The 21,672-nt window shown below is 46.9% G+C and overlaps 2 protein-coding genes and 1 pseudogene across 2 annotated transcripts; 1 reads left to right on the forward strand and 2 right to left on the reverse strand.

Annotated features, from left to right (window-relative positions):
- Window positions 1–278: 278 nt before the first annotated feature.
- LOC149360261 (uncharacterized) lies at window positions 279–1,677 on the reverse strand. Its single transcript, XM_089567821.1, has 2 exons — window positions 564–1,677; window positions 279–283 (listed from the first exon to the last, which is right to left on the reverse strand). The coding sequence occupies exons 1-2, from the start codon at window positions 1,675–1,677 to the stop codon at window positions 279–281; spliced, it is 1,119 nt and encodes a 372-aa protein (XP_089423947.1).
- Window positions 1,678–1,880: 203 nt separating this feature from the next.
- Window positions 1,881–2,816, forward strand: LOC149360262 (glycerophosphodiester phosphodiesterase 1 pseudogene; annotated as a pseudogene).
- A 5,579-nt stretch (window positions 2,817–8,395) lies between these two features.
- On the reverse strand, window positions 8,396–21,167 carry LOC149360263 (uncharacterized). The gene is made up of 6 exons (XM_089567822.1): window positions 21,153–21,167; window positions 20,233–20,348; window positions 20,022–20,118; window positions 12,933–12,985; window positions 10,287–10,449; window positions 8,396–8,607 (listed from the first exon to the last, which is right to left on the reverse strand). Exons 1-6 carry the CDS (start codon window positions 21,165–21,167, stop codon window positions 8,521–8,523), a joined length of 531 nt encoding a protein of 176 aa, XP_089423948.1. The 3' UTR covers window positions 8,396–8,520.
- Window positions 21,168–21,672: the final 505 nt, after the last annotated feature.

Consider the following 21,672-nt stretch of genomic DNA (forward strand, 5'->3'; position numbering starts at 1 on the left):
AATCTAGAGGTCTAGTATCCTGGACTCCATAGGGGAAATAAACATTTACTAAGGAAAATGGGGAGCACCCAGGAAGAAGAAAGTCTAATGCCAAAATCTCACAGTCAGGGGACATTAGCTGAAAAGATACCTTAGCCTTGTGGCAAAGTTTTGAAGAAACTAACGTAAGCAAACCCCCTCCTCGTGACTGGCGATCTAGACGAAATGAACGATAATTTTTAAAGTGAAAATGTTTGTCGGCTGAAAGCCACGTTTCTTGAAGAATTATGATATCCGGATTAACCTGGGAAGAAATACAGTGTAAATCTGTTGAAGCTGTAAGAATAGAGCGACAGTTCCACTGTAAAACTCGCAACGACGCTATGGTTTCGAAAGCAGAGCAGCAGCAACTGCCTGCTCTAAAATGGTGTCCTTCGGCATATTTCCAAGCTGCTTCTTCTGTGATTTGGATTGTGAACGAGAAGAAGATGAAGGAGATATCGGGGACCCGCTACGCTTTAGGACCCGCACGTCAGGCTCCATCATCTCGGAATCAGAGATGACTCCAGCGTCACTGGAAGTACCCGAGGTAAGAACAATGTTGGGTGCAGAAGTTTGTTCCTGGGGCTGAGATGTTGCAGATAGAGAAGAACGTACAAGAGCAGGGGTAATTACATTCGATAGAGAAGCCAAACTGGTCTGCATAGCATTAGTGAGCTGGGAAGCGAGGACGTTGGTGAGGCATTCCGAAACACTTGCTGCAATTTTCTCTACCATTTTTGTCATGGACGCTTCCACAGCAGACGCAATTGCCTGAGTCAGAGTTGAGTCTAAAGTCATGCCCTGACGAGCGGTCACCCCTGCATACCCGTAGGCCCGTTCCTTAATTTCCTGTATAGCTTCTCGGCGCGAACATCGTTTCCGGTCTATAACCTCCAGGATCTGAATTTCCTGCGCACGAGAGGGGCAGTTGGAAGAATTAGCAGCGTGGGCGCCACCGCAAAGGCAGCACTTCTCGTTGTGCTCAGAGCAAGTGCTCGTAGCATGATCTTCTCCACAGTGACAGCAGCGCAAGGTGGATTTACAACCGCCGGCGCTATGGCCATAGCGCCAGCAGTTGGAGCACTGCAGAGGCCTAGACGACAACTGGTCAACCCGAAAAATTAGAGGCCAGGCCTTTATTTCACTGGGGCAAGACGTGCCGGCAAAGGTGGCAATTACCGACTCAGTGGGCACCCGCATGTTGCCAACATCACGGTTACAGCGGTGCACAGCAACAACACCTGCGGCGGACAGCAGATCAAGGGTCTCAACTGGAGACAGCGAAGAGTCGACGCCTCGGACAATGCCCTTCGTGCAAGCCAGATGGGGCGGAATAAAAGAACTTACCCGGAGAGATGCGAAAGACGAGGTAGCTAGAAGATCTCTGACGCAGGCAAGGTCTGAGGACCTGCAGAGAATACCGCCGCGTCCAAACTGGCGGACCTCACTGATGGCTTCATAATGAGAAGTGGCTGACTGGAGCGCAGCCCGAACAATTCCAGGATTAGTCATCTTGATGGCGCCACCATCCTTAGGCACCAGCGCAACCGGGATGCTGCCGACGCCACTGCGCAAAAAAGCCTCCAAGGGCAAGACATCAGGGGAAAGGGATGCCGACCAGGAGGAGGTCCCCTGGCCGGGAGACTGGGTAGACATACCCCGGGCTTACGGCCTCACCGTGTGCTTGATGCCCACAAAACGACAAAGGCAAAGGCTGCTGCAAGCTTGGCACTTCAGTCAAGCAACAAATCCGTTCGAAGAAGCTGCTGTGGGTGATGCCAGCGGCCACTAGACGTTGTGTGTACCGTGAGTGATGCCTGTACCGTCGGCTTATTACCGGCGTATTCGATGCATCGTAAATGGCTCCGTTGTACCTGACGGTGTTAGCTATGGCTCTGATCTGCAACCTGGCGCTGAAGGCTCCCCGGCCACGCGTCAGCGATGCCCGGGCCACGGAAGTCATACTCGGCGGGCGAAACGGGAGCGACGGGTCGTTGCCACCAGTGTTCGCCCACCGTGGCGGAGGACGCGAAGCGCCGGAGAACACCTTAGCTGGCATCCGCGAGGCCAAGCGGTGCAACGCTTCCGGTGTGCAGTTGGACCTGTCCTTCACGAGCGACGAGGTCGGCGTGCTCTTGCATGACGACAGTCTGGAGCGGACCACCAACGGGGTAGGTCAGCTGGCGAGCACGACTTCCGAGCACCTGAGCAAACTCGACGCCGCCAGCAAGCATCCTCTAGCGAAATGCTACCGAGGGGAGCGCGTGCCGACTATCGAGGAGGCTGTCCAAGAATGTCTGCGGCTGGGCCTACGGATCATCATCCATGTGAAGGAACTCAGTCCCCGCTCTGCTGTACGCCTGAACCGCTTGTTCTACGAGAATCCCTCGCTCTACCGCCTCGCTCTCGTCGCCTCCCCTTCCCCCGAGCTGATCTACGGTCTCCGGCTACGCAATCCCAACATCGTGACTGCATTAACCTGGCGGCCTGGCTTCTACTCGTACTCCGACGAGGGGAACCACAAGCCCCGCTTCGAGTCGCTCGTCAAGCACTGGGTGGCGCAGGTGCTCGACTGGATTGCGGACAGTTCTTTTCACTGCGGCCTCACGTCCTATGTGACCGGTGTTTCGGCCGTCCTGGTGAACAAGGACTTCTTAAGTGCCGACTACGTACGCTCGTGGCGTGACCGAGGCTTACATGTAATTGCGTGGACACCCAGCAACTCCAAACAGAACGATTTCCTGCGCAAGGTACTTCGAGTGCCCATCATTACGGATGCGTTGCGCCACGCTTAGCTGTGCCGACTACAGCTGTGGGATTCCTTCGTTCTCAATTTAATTTCGTTATATTTCTTAATATGAGCGTCATAACACACAAATTTGGACATTTATATTAACATGCGGAATTTTTCAAACTGCACTTTTTTTCGATGCACGGAAGCCTAGGAAATCTGGATGAACGCGTGATTGCACTAATTCACGAAATTTTCGAAATAAAATTTGTTCTTTCTGAGCAGGGCGCTGAGCCTTTCTACTCACTCTGTTCGCCTATCTGACACAAAACTAATTCGACTGATACTAGACTATGCATGCTTTCTTTAAGCTTTCCCTGAAACTCGCATTAGCAAGTAGAAATGTTGCAAAAAAGCAGCTGCCTCGCTGATAATATTGCTACGACGAAGAGGAAGTGGAAATCGAAGTGGCCTCCCGCGTGAAAGGGTCGCACGAAGAAGAGGTTGTTGGTGCTTCCTGCTGGCGTTGGTGCTTCCTGATGCTCGCAGCTAGGAACTATTCACGTACCGCTCGTAAATAAATGTAAATAGTTTTTCCCCGTAACAATATCTTCCAGAAACTTCAGTGACACGCCTCTTAACCAATCTGAGCTTGCCACAATTAGCCCAAAAACACTGTGTATGATGACCACGATTCCCTTTTCAATTTTATCAGTCACTGCAAGACAGATCTTCCGTCAATATTTCCTTCATGAGGTTGTATTAATAAAGAGAGACATAGTCGCATAATAACCCCCTTTAATAGGCGTAAGAACTGTTTTAAATATTCTTTTCAGTCCCCGAACATGAATTTATTGGAATCTAACTATTGACCAAGTTTGGAAATCATCACTGTAACGTTTGTTCCCCATATTCTTTAGAAATGCGTTATGTGTGCTTGTGTACCGCAAAGTTCAAGCCTTTAGGTAATCTTCCCGCATTATTTCTGTTTACATAAACATAAATGTCTCTTTTATCCTATTCGCCTCAAATCCCCAGCGGGGACTGCAGTATTAGCAAAAAAAAAAAATGTTCGCGGGAATGAGAGAAAAGTTGTCCGTTTCTCAAAATTTTTTCAGGGAACATTCAGCATTGAGCGCAGAACACAAAGTAGAAAAAGAACTCTACATGACAGCCGCCACTAACACTGTACACTATAATCGTGCTCCTTTGCACTGATCCCTGCAAATAAGCACATTTATTTCTTTCTATATTTGTTATTTTTTTATTTCTTTCCTTATTTATTTATTTCTACAAACTGCGCGGCCAGAGAAGCCCTGGCAGCAGACCAAAAAATACAATATATCATGTCATATCATAGATGTCATGAATATGACATGAATGAAAATCATTACTGCTAGTAAAGTATATAGTGTTAGCTTGTTCCGCATTTTATTTCATAGCGAAATATTTTAGTAAAGTCTCGAGCTACTGATTCTGTGTCTCTTTTTCCTGCTCACCCGGGCGTTAGCGCTATCCAAAATATCGGGAGCTGTAAAAACTTGTAATTTCGCACTGAAAACTAGTTTTTAGCCTTTTCATTTTGCCCTAATTTCGCAGGGACTGTACGCCATGCTGAGACAGCAGAATTGTAAGTGAGATGGAACAGTATTGAGAAAATATCAACAAAGCATATTTACGTTGAATTGTTTTCAACGCTTTAATGTTACTCGGTGAGAATCTCAAACAGAGCACGCGCAATTAAGTTTCGGTTATTCATGGTAGTATACGCCAACTGTCTAACGTTTGAAGCTGCTTATTTTAGTTTGCCTCAAGAAAAAATGCTAAGGAAGGAAGGTAGAAGGGCATACTGTGTCAGCATGTTTGTCTCAGCTAAGGTTCTTCGTTAGAGGTGTTCCCAGGTACTTGCTGTCTTTAGAGAGAGTGGCGCAGAATGCGGCCCAAATTTCTGAATCGTATCTGTTATTTCTTGTTCACATATATTAGGAAACAAATACGGCCGAATTATTCGCTGCCATTTTGCCATCGGACTCACCAGATATCAAAAAACCTGCTAAACAGGAAAGCGGAAAAATTGATCTAAATCTGAAACTTCAAAAAGTAGTATTTTGCCCTAACTCATGAGGCAAAGTATGGAATCCTACCAGAATAAGCAGTTCACTCATCCTTTGCATGAATCCACATGAAGTTCGGTCTATTTGTATCCAGACAATCCTTGCGAGGCGATTCGAATGACAGACACTGCGCTTGGATAAAACCCAACACGGTTCTGTTCTATAGCTTACTAAAGTATACGCAGTATACCGTCGGCTCTGCATCTCGCCTGTGTACACGATGGCTTAGGTTTTCCTGCCTTCAACCCCGTTAAATTTCTCTTTTGTGTCATAGTATTTCCTCTTTCGATCAAGCATGTTCAATGGACATGCGATTTGGCTTTATTCGTTTTTGCGTGAACACAAAACTTTTAACGTGATTCTATAGTCCAGACCGAACAGATCTCACTTAATTTTCAGAATCGGTCCGAGACTCATGGGCATCAATTTTAATTGGAACGCAACGGCGAAGTACTGTAAGGTACTAGTATTGTAATATTTAATGTTACGATTCCGATGCGTAGCAAATGGAAGCCTGTAAAGAGAAATCTACATATACATTGATTGCTATAGCGTAATCTTACATTATATAAAAAGATATTCGCAAACAATTTCCAATGGAAAACTGCCCTTGGCCACAATTTCCGGCTATGTGTGTTGGTAATAGCTCTTCTTGCCCGTGTACAGAGTGCGCCGTTGAGGTTCAGCATACTTTCTAATGCGATACCGGTAGAGCTCCATCTAGAAGCAAAACGGCGAGGTAAGTAAAAAAAAAATACGAAGTGATGAGACCTAAAAGTCGTTGATTGGTCGAACAGTGATGGCTTCACAATTTAACGTATAATGGCCGAGCACTGATTTGCCAAATAGTGATGACGTCAAAGAGTCATGTGACAAGGTCTAGAGCTGACTGGCTGGCGTGACGTAGTGAGACTACATGACATGACCGAGTTCGAAGGTGCGCTGGCAAGTAACATGGCCGAGCCATGGTTGCCCGCGGTGATGTTTGTCTTCATATGACTACCTTGCATGGGCGAAGTAACTTGGGCATGGGCGTCACGTAGGACATGACATGGGTGCATGCACATGCGCTGGCAGTTAGCAGCTGCTGGTCACATGACGTGGGTGAGCTCGGAGGCTAGCTCGGTGAAGTTGGCAGCAATCGTTTGTTGTGCGCAGACGCTTTTAGACACTTCCACGCATCTGGTTATAATGGGATGAGAATAAATGCCGCATAGTGTCGTGAAATATAGCCGCTAGTGGAGAGGGTGACCACGGATGTTTGTTGCTCAAGATGAGACTAGCACCCCACTGGGGGCCTTCAAGGAAAATAAAGTGATGTGTTATCATGTGTTGGGAAGTATCGGTGGCCGCACAAACTCAGCGCATAAGGCGAGCAGCAGTGACGGAGGAAACGAAGCAGACCGAGCAGAATTAAGACTTTAATGATACCCCATTCTCAACAGGCAATTATGTGTGCCCTAAACGTTTCTCTCATTTTCTTAACTATCCTGTCGTAGGTAGCCCCTTTGCCAAAAGTAACCGAGCAACAAGTTCTTGCTTCTCAACCGCATAACGGAGCCTTCAAGGCACCCCTAAAGGCCTAAAGGCCAAAAGGCCAAAAGGGCAAGGGCTCATCATACTTTACACAGAATACGGGCTTAAGGGCTGCCATGAGTGCTTCGCTACGCGGCTAAGAAACGAACCACCTGTGCCGGGTTACTTTTGGCAAAGACGTACCTTTAGGATCACCAAAAAGCCTGATGGTACCAGCGCAGCTTGTCTCTCTTCAGAGGTTTGTTCTGATTCCTACACAGTAATCGGCATTATACACTTTTCTTTTTTATGTTCAGACTGTGCTAAAAAGATTGAGGAGACAGGTGGAGGTTTAAAGAAAATAAAAAAAAATCTCTAGATATGCTTTAGCGCCTGAACAAGATCACAACGTTGCGTTCTGCTCCACATGTCGCCGGCTGCTAAGATAATTATCTCTCAAGGACCCATGGCGCTAAAATTACCTTTGATTCAATTGATTTGGTTTCACTAATAACTGGCTTAGTTTCATTTTCTGGTCATTTGATACTCGCAAGACAAGGATTGTATTGCTTATGACTGCATCTGCGCTGCATTCTGCAGGGAAGTGCTGTAGGCAAAGGGACATACGAAGGCATCTTATCTCTGGTTTTGTGGTGGACATCGTTCAGCCAGATCAATCGATTGGCCTGAACTCAGTCTATCGTTGATGCCATGTCTCTGAGCATGAAGCTTTGATCATGCGGTGGGTCGTGCCGCTGAACTAAATAAGTCAATGTCAATGTGTTTATTCAGACAACTCCATGGCACAGTTGCCTAGGGCGTAGGCAAAAAGGCAAATGAATGCATCACAAAGAGCCTGCGCCCTTCTTGCTCCCATTCGAGAGCACAGGACATTAAGCGCATAAAATAAACACAAAACGAGATGGAAATACATAAAGGATTGGTTAACATTGAACTGCAGTAATTCATATTGAACATTTATGTACAATGGGACAACTACTATGAGAAGCAACAGAATAAAACGAAAAACCGGAAAGAGTGGTTATGCCTGCAGTTTGAGGGGTATGGCGCTGTAGCATTATGGGTTAATTTTCATCTGTGCAGAAAATCATTCTCTGCTTTACACTCCTAGATCCCTGAGAGTACTCATACCCCTCCTGGCGCAGTGGGGCAGCGGTTAGCCATGCTCCCGTGCCCTGCGATGGCAGGTGCTCCAAGCTGTGGGCCTTCTGCGGCTCAGGTTGCCCTTCCCGAACGACCAATCAATGCTTTAACTGCCACCTGCTACAGTGGGCAGTTTGCTCACTATCCTGTGGTCAGTATGGAATGGCGCCGCAAGGTCCCGTGACCTAGGTGATCCACCTGCCTCCAAGGTTGCTCTTGGGGGTCCACTTGCAAGAACCAAGCTCGTGATTTTTCACTCAGAACGCCGTCAACACCAACGCCGGATTTTCTGCGTAACGGGGTCTTTAGCGCTAGCGCGTGAAAATGTGATGACTACAGGGGGTGTAAACTCTGTTTTTGTCGGTAATCACGTAGGAAGGGGCGCCATGCCACAAGAGGATGTTGGGCATGAAAAACTCCGTGACTTCGGAAGCTGTGTCACAAAGAACACCCCTGGTCTCGGCGTAGTGACTCAAATATTCTGTGGCATCTATGATCCACTTCTTTCCGGTCTGCCACAAAGTGAAAGGACCGATGAGGTCCATTTCTATATGGTTTGTTCCTATCTGATCTGCCTGTTAGGTCACTGGCGCCTGTCAAGAGAATCAGCTTTAAAGATGTCATAGCACCACAAACCGGAAATGGTTATCCGCACCCATTACTGCAGAAAGCGGTGCCTGACAACTCCGCTGCATAGCGCTACTCCGCTGAAGACGTTATCGTTATAGAGGCGCTTATCTCAACGCCTTCTAGGTAGCTAACCGGCCGATCTTCGTATTTAACCACCTTTCGAGAAAAAAATACCAACAGTGCATCATGGTGTGTACGACGGCTTCGTGGCATGCGTTAATTATGTTGTAAAAGGTCCGAAAGTAAAATTGTGTATTCGGGCCAATGCATCTTGGCCTTGATTCGCGCACATTTGGAACTGCTTGATGAACACAACAAACAGTGGACAAAACATGACCGGCAACACTACGGCTTCTTCAGGCGATGGAATATGATCCAAGGTCCGCTGACTGGCGTAGACAGCATCGCACGAGAAGCTATCTTCATTTCACCCTGAAAAATAAAATTATTTTGTAACGCTGGACAGTTTTGTTCATTGGATATTTATATTATACTTATGCAATGGGTCTACTTCAGTAGATTATCTATGGTAATCAGAGATAGCTTGTCATCTATTTGCCGCCGCTTTGTGAAGACATTAGTCCGATATATTATTGTGAGACACTCCAGCGGCTAAAAAGACACGGACGAAGATACAGGAGACAGGACGAACGCCGGACTTCAACTGAAGCCCGGCGTTCGTCCTGTCTCCTGTACCTTCGTCCGTGTCTTTTTGGCCACTGGAATGCCTCACCATAGTACTAGCAACCAACAAGCCCAGCTTTCCACGCTTAAGGACGTCCGATATATTGTACGATTCAATTAGCATGCGCTATCTAATACTTGATCAATTCTCGGGACAATTTTGTCGAGCCATGTATAGATAACCTGAGGATTTAAACTAGCAGTAGTAATCCAAAAGCATTTTAAGGAAATCTCCCAAGATAGAGTACGCTTGCAAAAAGGGACGAATTACTAAATAACGATTACCCCAAGCCAGGCCGAACTTTTCTTCAGCAGGGAATATTCTGAGAAAGCTATATGTATTTCCTTTGCAGCGGTATGCCTGTGCTTAGGTGACTGCTATTGAGTAAGTACTCCCTAATAATCGGCGTTAATGCTGTATAGCAGGAACTATATGCACTGTAGCATCACGCCTAAACTATCGCCGGTCCATGGATGCCAAGCGTGAAGACGGGCCATTATTTAATAATTAAATGGTGTAGAAAGCTAGAGAGGACAGGAGAGACGCTTCTTAATGTATTGGGTTTCCCAGGATGCATCATCTTCAAGAGCTGGTGTTACTCCTGGAGAGAGCTGAACGTAGACTACCAGGCAGTGTTGGTAATTTAAGCTTCGTCAAATAACATCAAAACTAGTCAGAGGTCACATCAACAGTCTATAACAGCCGCTTAAGGCGCTGCTAAAACCGGTTACTTCCGTATAACCAACATTTTAGGCATTCTTTAAAAGAAAAAAGTAAAAAAGACGAAGGACGAGAAGGCAAAAGCGCACGACGGCAACTGGACTGAAAACTGGGCTTTATCGAAGACAGCACGCTCAGGGCTGGGCTGACAGGACAGCGCAGCAAAACCAGGACCGAACGACAGACAATGGAAGAAGAAAAGATAGATATCAGATCTTTGGCCAGCGATCGAGGAAAGCAAATTCTTTTTCGAGCAGGTGCCACTATGCGTGCTCGCCCAGTTATTGCAATGCATACTAATGAAGTAAGTTTCAAGACATCATTTTTGCCCTGCTTCGGCCTCTTCGTTTTGGAAGCAAAAGACAACAAATAACAACCATCCGTCTAGACTGTTCTAGTTGTGTGGGCTTTAACGTCCCAAAGTGACTCAAGCTGTGAGGGACGCTGTAGTTGGGGGTTCAGAATGATTTCTACGACGTGAGGTACTTCAACGTGCACTCACTCTGCCTTTCGCATTTTGCCTCCATCGATATGCGACCGCAGTGGTCGGAGTCGAACCCTCGTCTATCCCGTTAACAGCCGAGAACTGTCTATCCGGTTAGCAGTACTGAGCCACAGCGGCGGCCTACTAGACTGTTTTAATGTGTACAAGACTACTTTAGTGCCGAATGGGAAATAGCAAAAGTGTACGCATTAACGCTCTCACCATCTGCGACGGGCCAAGTTCCAAGCGATAACGTTGTAGCAGCTTGCCCATGGTCAGCTTCGCTTTTAACATGGCCATGTTTTTGCCGACGCATTTGCGTGGCCCCATGCCGAATGGCATGAATGCCGCCTTGTTCAGTTGGTGCTCGTTTTCGGGAGCGAATCTGAAATTTCAATACAAAAGAGCGGTAAAGAACCTGGCGGAGAACGCTTGATTGTAAACATTAGCCGCGTCATTATCAAGAATACTGAATATATGCTGGGTGTCTGGCTCTCCATTAAAACTAAAAAATGCAGTTGCGTTCCTCATACTTATTTTGTTTGGATTTTTTTGTGCCTTGAGCATTACCTAAGGCATCGTACCTTGATTATTTTGTAGGATGTGTTAAACCTCCACACGGAAAGTTTTCCCGAAAATGCAACATTGGTAGTCAAAGTTGCCTAATGCACCAAAGATATGCCTGTTTCCCGACCCATTTTATCCCTTACATCCACTCAGACGACTGCCGAGTGCAAGTGCCATTAGTTTTAAGGCGAAAGCCTTTAATGCCTCATACTATCGTTAGCAGACACGTCGGCAGGAGTGTCGACAGACGCGTCGGCAGCCGTGTTGACAGACGCGTCGGCAGATTCGTCCGCCTTTCGGCGTCACTGCTTAAAAGGCCCAAGGTTCCAGCATGAATAAAGGCGCATTTAGTGAATGCATGGGCTTCATAAATAAAATAAAAGGAGAAAAGTCAAGAAAAGGAAAATAACAATAAGAAAATAAACAAAAATAACAAAATAAAAATAAGATGCGACAATAAAAATAAAAAAGAATATAATTAAGGAAAGCAGAAAAAATAAATAAAAAACAAAATATGAAAAATAAAAAAGTAAATAAAAACAAACAGTGGCCAGGAAACGCTTTCGCCTTGCAGCCCTTTAGAGAGCCAAAGTGTCCCCTGAATTTTTATTAAATTTAACCACGCAATGTGGTATAGCACTCCACATTTTTTCAACGAAAATTCAGCAAGCGCAACAATTTCGTACTCATTTTAAGAGAAAATTTGCAGTATCCTAAGACACACTTGCGATCAATCGATCTATGAGCCTCCTGTGCTGAAGTGTGGAAGGTATACGGTAGCGACGCCTCATGATGGCTTAAAATGTTTGCTTATCAGTACAACGCCGAGTGTGCCTACGCTCCCGGGCGTATGTCACCGGCTTTCTGGGCTAACTCACGTTTTTATCGGTCGCTTCAAAAGAACCCACATAGATCACGGGCATTGTTGCTAGGTGGTTGCAGCCTAACGTTTCGAAAAACAGCACGTGCCTTCCGACGAAAGACAGAGAGCATGCAAAATTGATCTGGCCATGTAGCCCTCTGCCTCGAAACATCGTTACCGTGGCTAATGCAGCGCGCCTTGTAGGCTCTCCTCAACAAAATGTTTGGAATTCTTGGCTCTATTGTTATAACAATCGCGTAAGACGGGGCTACGTTGCGCTGGGTACGATTAGTGAAGTTCTTGAAGTCACGTACGCACACCTCCTCTATTAGGCCCAGGTCCATGGTCACGACGAATGGCACATCTCCATTGTAAAAACTGCGCCATGGCAGGAAATGATATTAACAGCTCAATTATGCTGAAGTTGCTAATAAGGATATCTAAGAAAAATTGTACTCTTCTTGTACAATCTCTCGCAATGCTCACTTATCACAATGGTCACTGAACTCTTGAGAGCTGCGGACTCCGCTGTCTGCCACAAGGACTAACTTTTTATACAGACATGTTCTAATGCGTGAAATAAGAAATTTTCACAACAAACGCCGTACTCTAGTTCAGTTAGAAAGCCGTGGTGACGGAAGAATAAAATTGAAATGAAGGCTTAATTTATTTTATTTTGGCGGAGACAGGCATTCGATACCCTACACTTTCGCGTCACCTGGGGACGGTGTTCAACGCGACATTAACCATACGTTCTTCAGCCAGCACAGCTCACACCATATATCAGTGGGCGCTGTTCGCAGCTTGTACCGGGTTTTCGATCGTCGTGATGTGTGCTGGAAGGCTAAAGCTGGCAGCACACTGAGACATTGCGCGACGCAAAATTAAACTGGTCCGTGTTCGTTTACTATCATCACGGCGCGAGGATTGAGCAAAAAGCATGACCCGGTTGGTTCCTGCGCAATCGTCAACAGCTGCGCCACAGAGGCGAACGGAGTGTAAGCAGTGAGTGCCCGTCCTCCACATGTGAATTCTTGTACGTATTCGGCCCAACCGCAAGAAAAAAAATGATCCGCCGCTAAGAACTAGACAAATGGGGAATATGAGCATATTTTTTTCCGCACCAGTCGATTCGTCGATTTCCTCTCTCTCTGGCGCTTGTATTTAAAACATGCACTAAGTCTTCACTCATGTGAAGAAGGCGTATTGTTGGCCTGTGTGGTTCCCCAAAAGTGACGTTACAATTAAGAGACAAAAAAAGTACTGACTATTCTTGTTCGTTTCTGAGCATTCTCTTTTGTTCATTATAGTATATTGACTTAAACTTCAGTACTTTCACGTCAGCGTGTTGGATATTATTTGCTCCACATATGTTAATAGTGTATTCAAATAAATTAGACGCAAATAACGGTGATTACTTCTAGTTATCACGAACTCACCCAAACAAGTCGCCATATTTGTCAATCCAACCTCCGATGACTTTGTAGATGTCCTGCGAAAAGAAACAACAAGCTTGTCGGCTACACCAAGCAACCGTAATTAAAATTGGCCTTGAAGCAACAAAGAGCAATTTTGGAAGAGACAGATGGCGTCAGCTCGTGAGAGGCCGTGTCTGTTCGCTGTTCACATGCAGGAATATGTAGGAGTTTCCTACCAGCTGCTAAGCCTACCACTGAATTCCTACCGCTGAATCGGAAATCATCATTAAATATCCGCAAAGATGTGAATTTTCTGCTGATTGGCTGGCGAGACGACGGACGATCTGTATAAATGTTTTCTGGGCATAGCTACTACGTAGTAAGGCTAAGCGATTGCGTCAATTCTGATAATAAAATCACTAATAAAAAATGGTTGGTTGGTTGGTTGGTTGGTTGGTTGGTTGGTTGGTTGGTTGGTTGGTTGGTTGGTCGGTCGGTCGGTCGGTCGGTCGGTCGGTCGGTCGGTCGGTCGGTCGGTCGGTCGGTCGGTCGGTCGGTCGGTCGGTCGGTCGGTCGGTCGGTCGGTCGGTCGGTCGGTCGGTCGGTCGGTCGGTCGGTCGGTCGGTCGGTCGGTCGGTCGGTCGGTCGGTCGGTCGGTCGGTCGGTCGGTCGGTCGGTCGGTCGGTTTATGAGGTTTAACGTCCCAAAGCGACTCAGGCTATGAGAGACGCCGTAGTAAAGGGCTCCGGAAATTTCGGCCACCTGGGGTTCTTTAATATGCACTGACATCGCACAGTACACGAGCCTCTAGAATTTCGCTTCCATCGTAATTCGACCGCCGCGGCCGGGATCGAACCCGCGTCTTTCGGGTCAGCAGCGGAGCGCCATAATCACTGAGCCACCGCGGCAGCTCCCACAAATAAAAATGGAGTAAAAAAGCAGTAATCATATTATAAATCCAGTTGTCATCGGTTGAAACATGGCTATTAAAAGCTACGAACATAACTTTGCTGCATCGCGTGAATTGCGCGAAATGAGCTTCAATTAAAGATTGCGACCACACAGTCAAAAGAGATTAATTATCTGGACACGAGGAATGACAAGTGTTTTTGTGAATATAGCCTGTCGTGAAATCGAGCTGCTGTGAAATTTTCCCGTGTTTGCCACTGCAGCTGACATGAAGTCTAAAAAATTAGGGTGGCTTAAGTAGTGAATATGAGTAGTTGCGTCTCATCGACGGAATGTTTAGCAGGAGCACCGAACTAGACCCTGGTTGGAAAATGAAGAAAAAGCAAAGAAAGAACTAAAGTAAACTCTGAAAATTTGAAAACATGTCGTCACAAAGTTTCTTTACATTATACTCGATTCAAGTAATAAGTTAGACAGACCCTCACACTCATTTACTTCCTATTTTACTGCCACATCCCTTAACTCATGCAGCTATTTGTTCATGTCCATGGATCTCAGTCGTCCTGTTTGCGATTTATATTCATACCCAAATGAAACTTCTGTCAAACCTAAGTATACACAGGTCGAACTTGACGCACTTGAACTTGCCATTTTCAATCTACACTCAGGGCTTTGCTACAGGAAATGCACTATTACGACTTAATTTTTGACGATGCTAGTTGTCGGAGTTTTCTTTGAATCGAGTGCCAAATCGTAAAGTTATTTAACGTTGTTAGCGGCTTATGATATCTTAGCCAGTTTTATAAAGTGGTGGTGGGGTGGTATTAAACATGCTTTAGTAAAGATCCTGGCGCTTTCTTAAAAGGGAGGGGACCCTTAGTCAGGGGATCCTACGGCCATAGCTGTTTGCTGCACCCTTTTCAGGAGTTTTTTGTGGTCCTCTAGGCTTGAGGTAGGCATTACGCCTGTCCAGTGCTCAGGAGTGGGTTTGGGATTGATTTTCGGGGTGGCCTGAATGCTTTGGTAAGCCCACGTAGTATGATACAGTGTGTGACGTTCCCTGCATATAACGTGCATGTGTCTGCGTATAATGCGAGGTGCAAGACGCTAATGTACCGGTACGTGTTCGGCCGTAACTGTCTGGAAGCTACACTTGTGCTCGCTTCAGTTTCTTGTGCGGAAGGGGGGCAGCTGAGTCTTCTTTCGGGGCGCGGTTAATGAGACTTCGGGCTAAGACAACGTTTCTTTTTGTCCTGGATAAAAGAGTATAATCTTGATCGCTTTAAAAACCATTCTTTTTTAATGTTCGCCTTTTCTCTGTATTTACTAGTGTAGCAAGAACTACAGTAGTATTCTTTATGTGCGCAATTTCTGTGGAAAAATAGCTCAGTTTTGGGTGTTGTACGGCTATCACAGAGCGGTTATCAATATGAGAAAATCAACTAAATGTGTTGAACCTTATGCCGAACTGTCGTGATAGGTCCAGTATAAATGTTCTTTGATTAGTTCCTTAGACGGCTAGTTGAATAACGAAGACAAGAATGAGGGCGATTGGCTTCTGTAGACTACATAATTAGCAACTTCTTGACATATTCTTGCATAGAACATGGCAGCCTTTTAGAATATTGGACACTTAATATAACCCCACAGCATCGGTGACTTACACTACTGTACGACTACTGTACTGAATTACAAAAATGGAAACAAGGATTACGAACCACGTGCGACAACGAGTCCTGGATGGTCGATGGGGTGAAGGGCAAAGGCGGTTGGGAGCGCACGTTTAGACATCCGAGGTTTTTCCCTTGGCACTACAGCTTAGAGGTAGGGCAACAGCAACTCTATCAGCCGGTAGAGGATTGATTTATTAGAATTTGAGATCGAAAGTTTTGACTGCTGTAGCATGATTTGTTATCTCGCTTAATTTGTTTTAATCTGCTGTCCAGCAGTTCATACTCAACTTTTTGGAGAACTCTGTATTTTGCAAACGCCGTCCTGTTTAACAAGTGGTGCCCTTTTCCTTTGGCTATAGCCCTTTCCAATGAGGGCTCCCTGGAGGTTGCTATATCGCTCGCTGGGCTGTTGTGTGCACTTAACGGTAGCACAGTGGAAGCGGCAGGGGAACCGGTTTACAGCAGCCCAGACAGAAATCATTTCGGTACCCTCCTCGCCCGATGGAAAATGCCATGAGTCCAACGCAGCCTGCGCCGCCAGTCGCCGCTTTTGTGAATAGGCTGCTCCCGATGGCTTGCTGCGTGCCGGAGGCCTTTTTCCATGGAGGAAAAAAAACTAGGAGCGAGCGTGACGTCACGCGCTCAGCCTCTACAAGCGAACCTCCTCTGACGCCGCTGCCGAGGGCCCTTTTGCGCACTGACTCTTGGGAAATAGGCCCTCCACAGTTACCAGACTGTCAAGCAGCCTGGGTCGCGCGGTGCTCTTTAGTGAACGCCCGTACTCCGATACACAACGAAAGAGCGAAACCGAAATGTGGCTAAGAACTACCGCTGCTTTGTCACGTGAGGGCCTATTTGCCATGATGCTTTCCATTATATTTTTATGACTAGGCTTCAACATTATGACGTCATGCTCTCCTGTTTTTTTTTTCCTCCATGCCTTTTTCTCTCATGTCTCACGCAGAAACTGTACATAATTGCATGTGCCGCCACACGCAGGCTTTAAGGAATGGAGTCATAACCGGAGATGCATAGCATTAATCTCAAAGATGAGTTTTAGCCTTGAACATTACGATTTTCTTTCCTTAAAATTCCATTGCGGAATTCAGGAATGCTGCCTTGTTTACGATGTGTATCGCAATCAACCCGTCGGTAAATGTCTTAAAAAAAACTGCTCTGGAGATGTGGTTTTCTTTCACGTAAGATTAACCTGTTAAACTGCACAAAACTCATAACACTGCAGCACACGGGTATAACAAGCTTCATCGGTTGCTATGGGTCACATGGAATGTCTCCGTTTTATACTCCCTATTAAGGGAGTTCTCCAGAGTTCCAGCCTAGGGGTCCATGCTGTTTAATCTGCTCATTTGATGAGTAACAGGGAACGTCCAACGTGACACGCAGGCTGGATTCGCGATCTATGCTGATGATGTCAGCACCTCGAGCGAATAAAGAAAGTATGCAGGTCGAATTACAGGCAGCTCTCCTGAGTCTGTAGGCCACCTTTACCGAAATAGGCCTGCGACTTTCCCCTCAGAAAATGGAACTTATAACTATAGATCGTAAGCATCCGATCAATCCTGACATAAGCATCTCACTCCTTAATGGGCCACACACCACACATTAGCCACACGCCACACACCACACAACGGACAGATTAGAGTGCACGGTTTGCCTCTCGTGAGCTGTAACAGCCTCCAAAAGTGGGTGCGCCAATTTCAACAGGCATGGCTGGTCACACTGCACGCAGTGCATCGCCTGTCTAACAAGCTCGGAGGAGCAAGACAACATGCTTGTCGCACTCTAGCTATGGCTGTTGCCGTTGGGAAAAATCTTATACGGCGCTCCCGTATATACAATCTCTTTGAGCAACATCAACAATCTCGAGCGCTTTGATAGGACTACACGACGAACCATCACTGGTCTGCCTTAGCACACCAAGGTACCTGCATTTGAACACCTGCAGGATATCATCCGCGAGAGCAACATCCGGCATCACATTCGCTTGGAAAATACCCTACAAGGCCGGCGCCTTCTGGCTTGGGACTTCCAACGACAAAATGATGCTCTCACACTCACTCAGTGTCTACACCCACGTGGTACACCGATTTATTCTCGGCGATTTTGCTGACCCATAGCTCGAGACATAGTACTCCTCCGCAAGCTCCTTGCAACTCGTCAGCTTGCGGTCGCGCACTAAGAAACCCTTGACATCTACACCGATGCTGCTCTCTGTGGCGACCCGGCCTGAATGGCTTAGATTTGTACGCAGTCCTCCGTCTACTCAGGGACTTATACATGCCACCTTCGTTTCAGTACCCCCCCCCCCCCCCTCCCCGCCAAGCACGCTGAGCTGCTGGCAATCTGGGAAGCCATTGCCTCCCTCGCACACGCTGGTACCAAACGGCTCAGTCTTCACTGATTCACATGCGTCTTACACACAACTTCTTCGCCTTGCCACGGAGGATGCCAGGGCCACGGTCATCCAACACATTCACAGCTAGCATGCACAGATGGGTAATCACATCGAAATCATTTGGACCCCGGGGCATACGGGCGCTCCCGGGGGTAATATGGCAGCACATGCCGCTGCTCAGATGGGACGATCAATTCTTCATCCACCCCACCCCTCAGCGCAAGCCCGTACGACCTCCTAAACTAGACAACCTCCTCAGTAGCTACCATGTACAACGCCTGAGCGTCTCTCCGTACTTCAAGTCGTTCCCGCATCGAAGAACTTACTCCGCCGGTCTTCGTTTGGTGTAAGACTCATCTTAAATGTCTCGAGGAGGTCTTCATCAATAAGGTTTATGCTGACTCCACGTACGCCGCATATATACTGGCGAAATGACGACGGCTCAACCTCACCGCGGTAACGTTCTCGAAATGCGGGCTCCACTGTCGCGTGGACCTTACTCATTTAATCTGGCAATGCGCTTCATTTAAATCCGGGAGAATGGCCATACTGTCACTCCAACACATATATTACCGGCAGGCAGCTTCGATTTGCTGCATATGGTAGCCAAAGTGGTCTGATCAGGGTGGTGTAAGGGTGCCGACTAACCCCCTTCTGATCGGGTCCCGCAATAGCATATGGATAACACGCTGACTCGGACCTCGAGTATGTCTAGCGTTTTTTCCCCGTTTCTCCCACAGTGTTATTGGGCCTACCTCATAAAATAGGAACTTTCAATCAATTCATCAATCAATCAATACTGCCTATTTACCTCCGTCATGCACTGTGTCATGTTAGTATGTTGTGCTTCTGTCTCATTCATGCGCTCTCTATTAAACAGCTACTTTATCCTTACAACATGCCGATGTACTACGACACCTGTGCACGATTCTGCAAATGATACCTGATGCTTCTACGCAGCTCAAAAAGTAATTTTACTGCGGCAGGAAACTTCAAAGTGTTCGGTTCGGTTTATTGAGGTTTAACGTCCCAAAGCGACTCAGGCAATTAAGGACGCAGTAGTCAAGGGCTCCGGAAATTTTGACCGCCTGGGGTTCTTTAAAGTGTACGTATTTGCTTCTAATACTTTTGGTTTAACAAGACGAATAATACTCTCGTTTCGTTTGTTTTTTCTTTGGTGCAAGTTTTTTTTAGTGATGGAGGAGTGAGGTTAATACATGTGAGGTGTAAAATTCTGAAACCACACGTAGACTGCGATTCATGCCGTAGTGGCGAAGGCCCAATTAAATTCGATCATCTAAGGTGCTTAAACGTGCACGGCATTGCACAACACCGGAATGCTTTTGTGTTCCGTTTCCGTTGAAATGATGTCGACGTGGTCAGGATCAATCTTGTCCCAAGACTTTAGTCTCAGTAGCCACGGGTGAACGGGCAGCTGTTGTGCTATGTCAAGGGCTCTTTGAGCGAGCGCACAATGAGTATTCACGTTTCACGGACTATCCGCGCGTCATTTGGTTGAGCTTTGTGTGCCGTAGTGGTCTGTTTTCCTGTTTAAGGCGCTGGTGTTAGTGGTGATGCCAAAGCCGCCAAGCCACCAAGACGGGTAATTTTGGCGGGTTTGTTAGTCCCCTCAGAAACAACGGTAGTCCCTAAGTGCGTAGCGAAAAAGCGAGATATTCAGAAAGATTTTGGTTAATGGTAAGGACAGCTAAGCATGCACACTGACCAAATTTAAGACCACGAGCACTTGCGCTACCAAATCATTACTGCGGATAAGTGTCCGCCGAAAATCAGGCACTCGATTCTGTTGCTACTTTCTTTAAACCAAGAAGTTCCCAGTGACAAAGCTTGCTAAAACATGTATTACGCAAATAATATTACCTGGAGTGCAGTAATTGTCAGTTCAAAACGCTGCAATCATAAAGTGAACATTTTAAAACGCGCATCTTATAGCCATGAGGTTTTTTTCGACATTATGTCTTATTGCTAGTGTGGCAATCAAATGGAAACAATAAAGCAATAGCTGCTTAGCAAGTGTTCGGAAGTGATGCTATTACATATGTTCAACTCCGTTGCCCTATCATAGTGCCCTATCTCGTGCGCTGTTCTTACCGTGAAGTGGTACTCCCTGATGTTTCCCCATATCAGGCTGGGATTTGGACCTGGGATCCCGATTTTCCTGAAATACGAGAAGTGTCGCCACCGCCACCTGAAACAGAAAGGCGGAAAATATACAAAAAATATATGTCCTGTGTGCGTGAAGTAGGACGCCACATATCCACATTACGACCCAGTAAAATGAGGCTGGACTGAGCTAAGGCACCAATCGGAGCCAAGTAGGGCCGACATCTGTCCACACAGAACATGATGCTGCAGCTCTCCAAAGAGAGAGTGGAGCCCGGAAATGGTGATGGCCCGCCGGCCATTCGGGGGCTGGATCTGAAAAATGCGTTTGACAACGTCTCGCACGAGGCCATACTCTAACCTATCGCATTTAGGGGACGGATGGTGCACATATCAATACCTGAAAACCTTGTTGTGAAACCGCGCGATGGAGCCCAACATTGGTGAGCGCAAGTCGGGACATATATCGTTAAGAAACAGGGGGGCGCCGCAGGGATCGATCTTATTACCTTGCCTTTTTGATGACGCGATGGCAAGCCGAACCGCGTACAGGGAGTCAGACGCACACTGTGCGCAGACGACGTCCCGATCTGGGCAAGTCGAAGGTCGGATGGCCAGATTGAAGCTGCCCTACAGCAAGCGGCGGTTGTGGGAGATGCTCATGTTCGATATGTGGACCTGGACTGTTCACCACATAAGTAGGAACTAGTGGTTACCTGTAACATCGGCAGGCCAAAGAATTTGGGGGCGAGTAGGTTTATCGTCAAAATTCGGGAGAACGAGATCATCGAAGCTAATACCATAAGCGCATTGGGAATTGTCATACAATCCAGCAGGTACCACAGAACAATAGTGGACAGGCTGACGGCCTCAGTCCAAAAGACTATCCGATTAATCAAGCGAGTGGTGTCCAGGTGGCACGGCATGAGAAAGTGAGGCGGGTGGCGGATCGTTCAGGATTTGTCTGCAGCCAACAGGTTCATGCCACCGCGTACCTGGATCTCAAGCGTTGCGAGCTTGAGAAGCTGTACAGACTAATAAGGCAAGCGTAGAAAGCGGTTCTCTGTCTCCCAAGAAACCTATCCACTGAGCGGCTTTTTCTCTCTGGGTACACAGTACCTTAGACGACCTCATGGAGGTACAGTTGGCATCGCAGGGGCGGAGGCTCCAGACAACGGTGGCGGACCTTCCTCGCCGGTAAGAATGCGTCAACGCATTAGAGTCAAACCAATGCGTAAGAACATCCAAATGGGTCGTCACGATGGACAGAGGACGGGCACGGTGAAGCTGCTTAGCGAAAAAAACTCGGGGGACGGAAGCCCCGTATTTGGGGATGCAGTGGAATGTCGACTACCAAAATAAAACACCTGTGCTGTGAGCGCGGTGAGCATTTCTCGCAAGGAATAATAGCCTCGGCAGTTACGAGCAGAGTTGAGGCGGCTCAAGAGGCCGCTATAGCACTTGGGGTCGCCCAGGAAGGCAGCAGCGCTGTTAGCAACTCCAAGATGGCCCTCCGCAAATATGCGCAAGGACGAATCTTCGTAACGAAGTACAAAATTCTGATTTTCTGAAACGTAGCTTGAAAGAAACTAGGACACAGAAGTAGCCAGAGCCACGACACGAGCACTTTGTCACAACT

The sequence above is a fragment of the Amblyomma mixtum genome, chromosome 2 (assembly GCF_055824585.1).
Source record: "Amblyomma mixtum isolate Tamu chromosome 2, ASM5582458v1, whole genome shotgun sequence".
Classification (NCBI taxonomy): Eukaryota; Metazoa; Arthropoda; class Arachnida; order Ixodida; family Ixodidae; genus Amblyomma; species Amblyomma mixtum.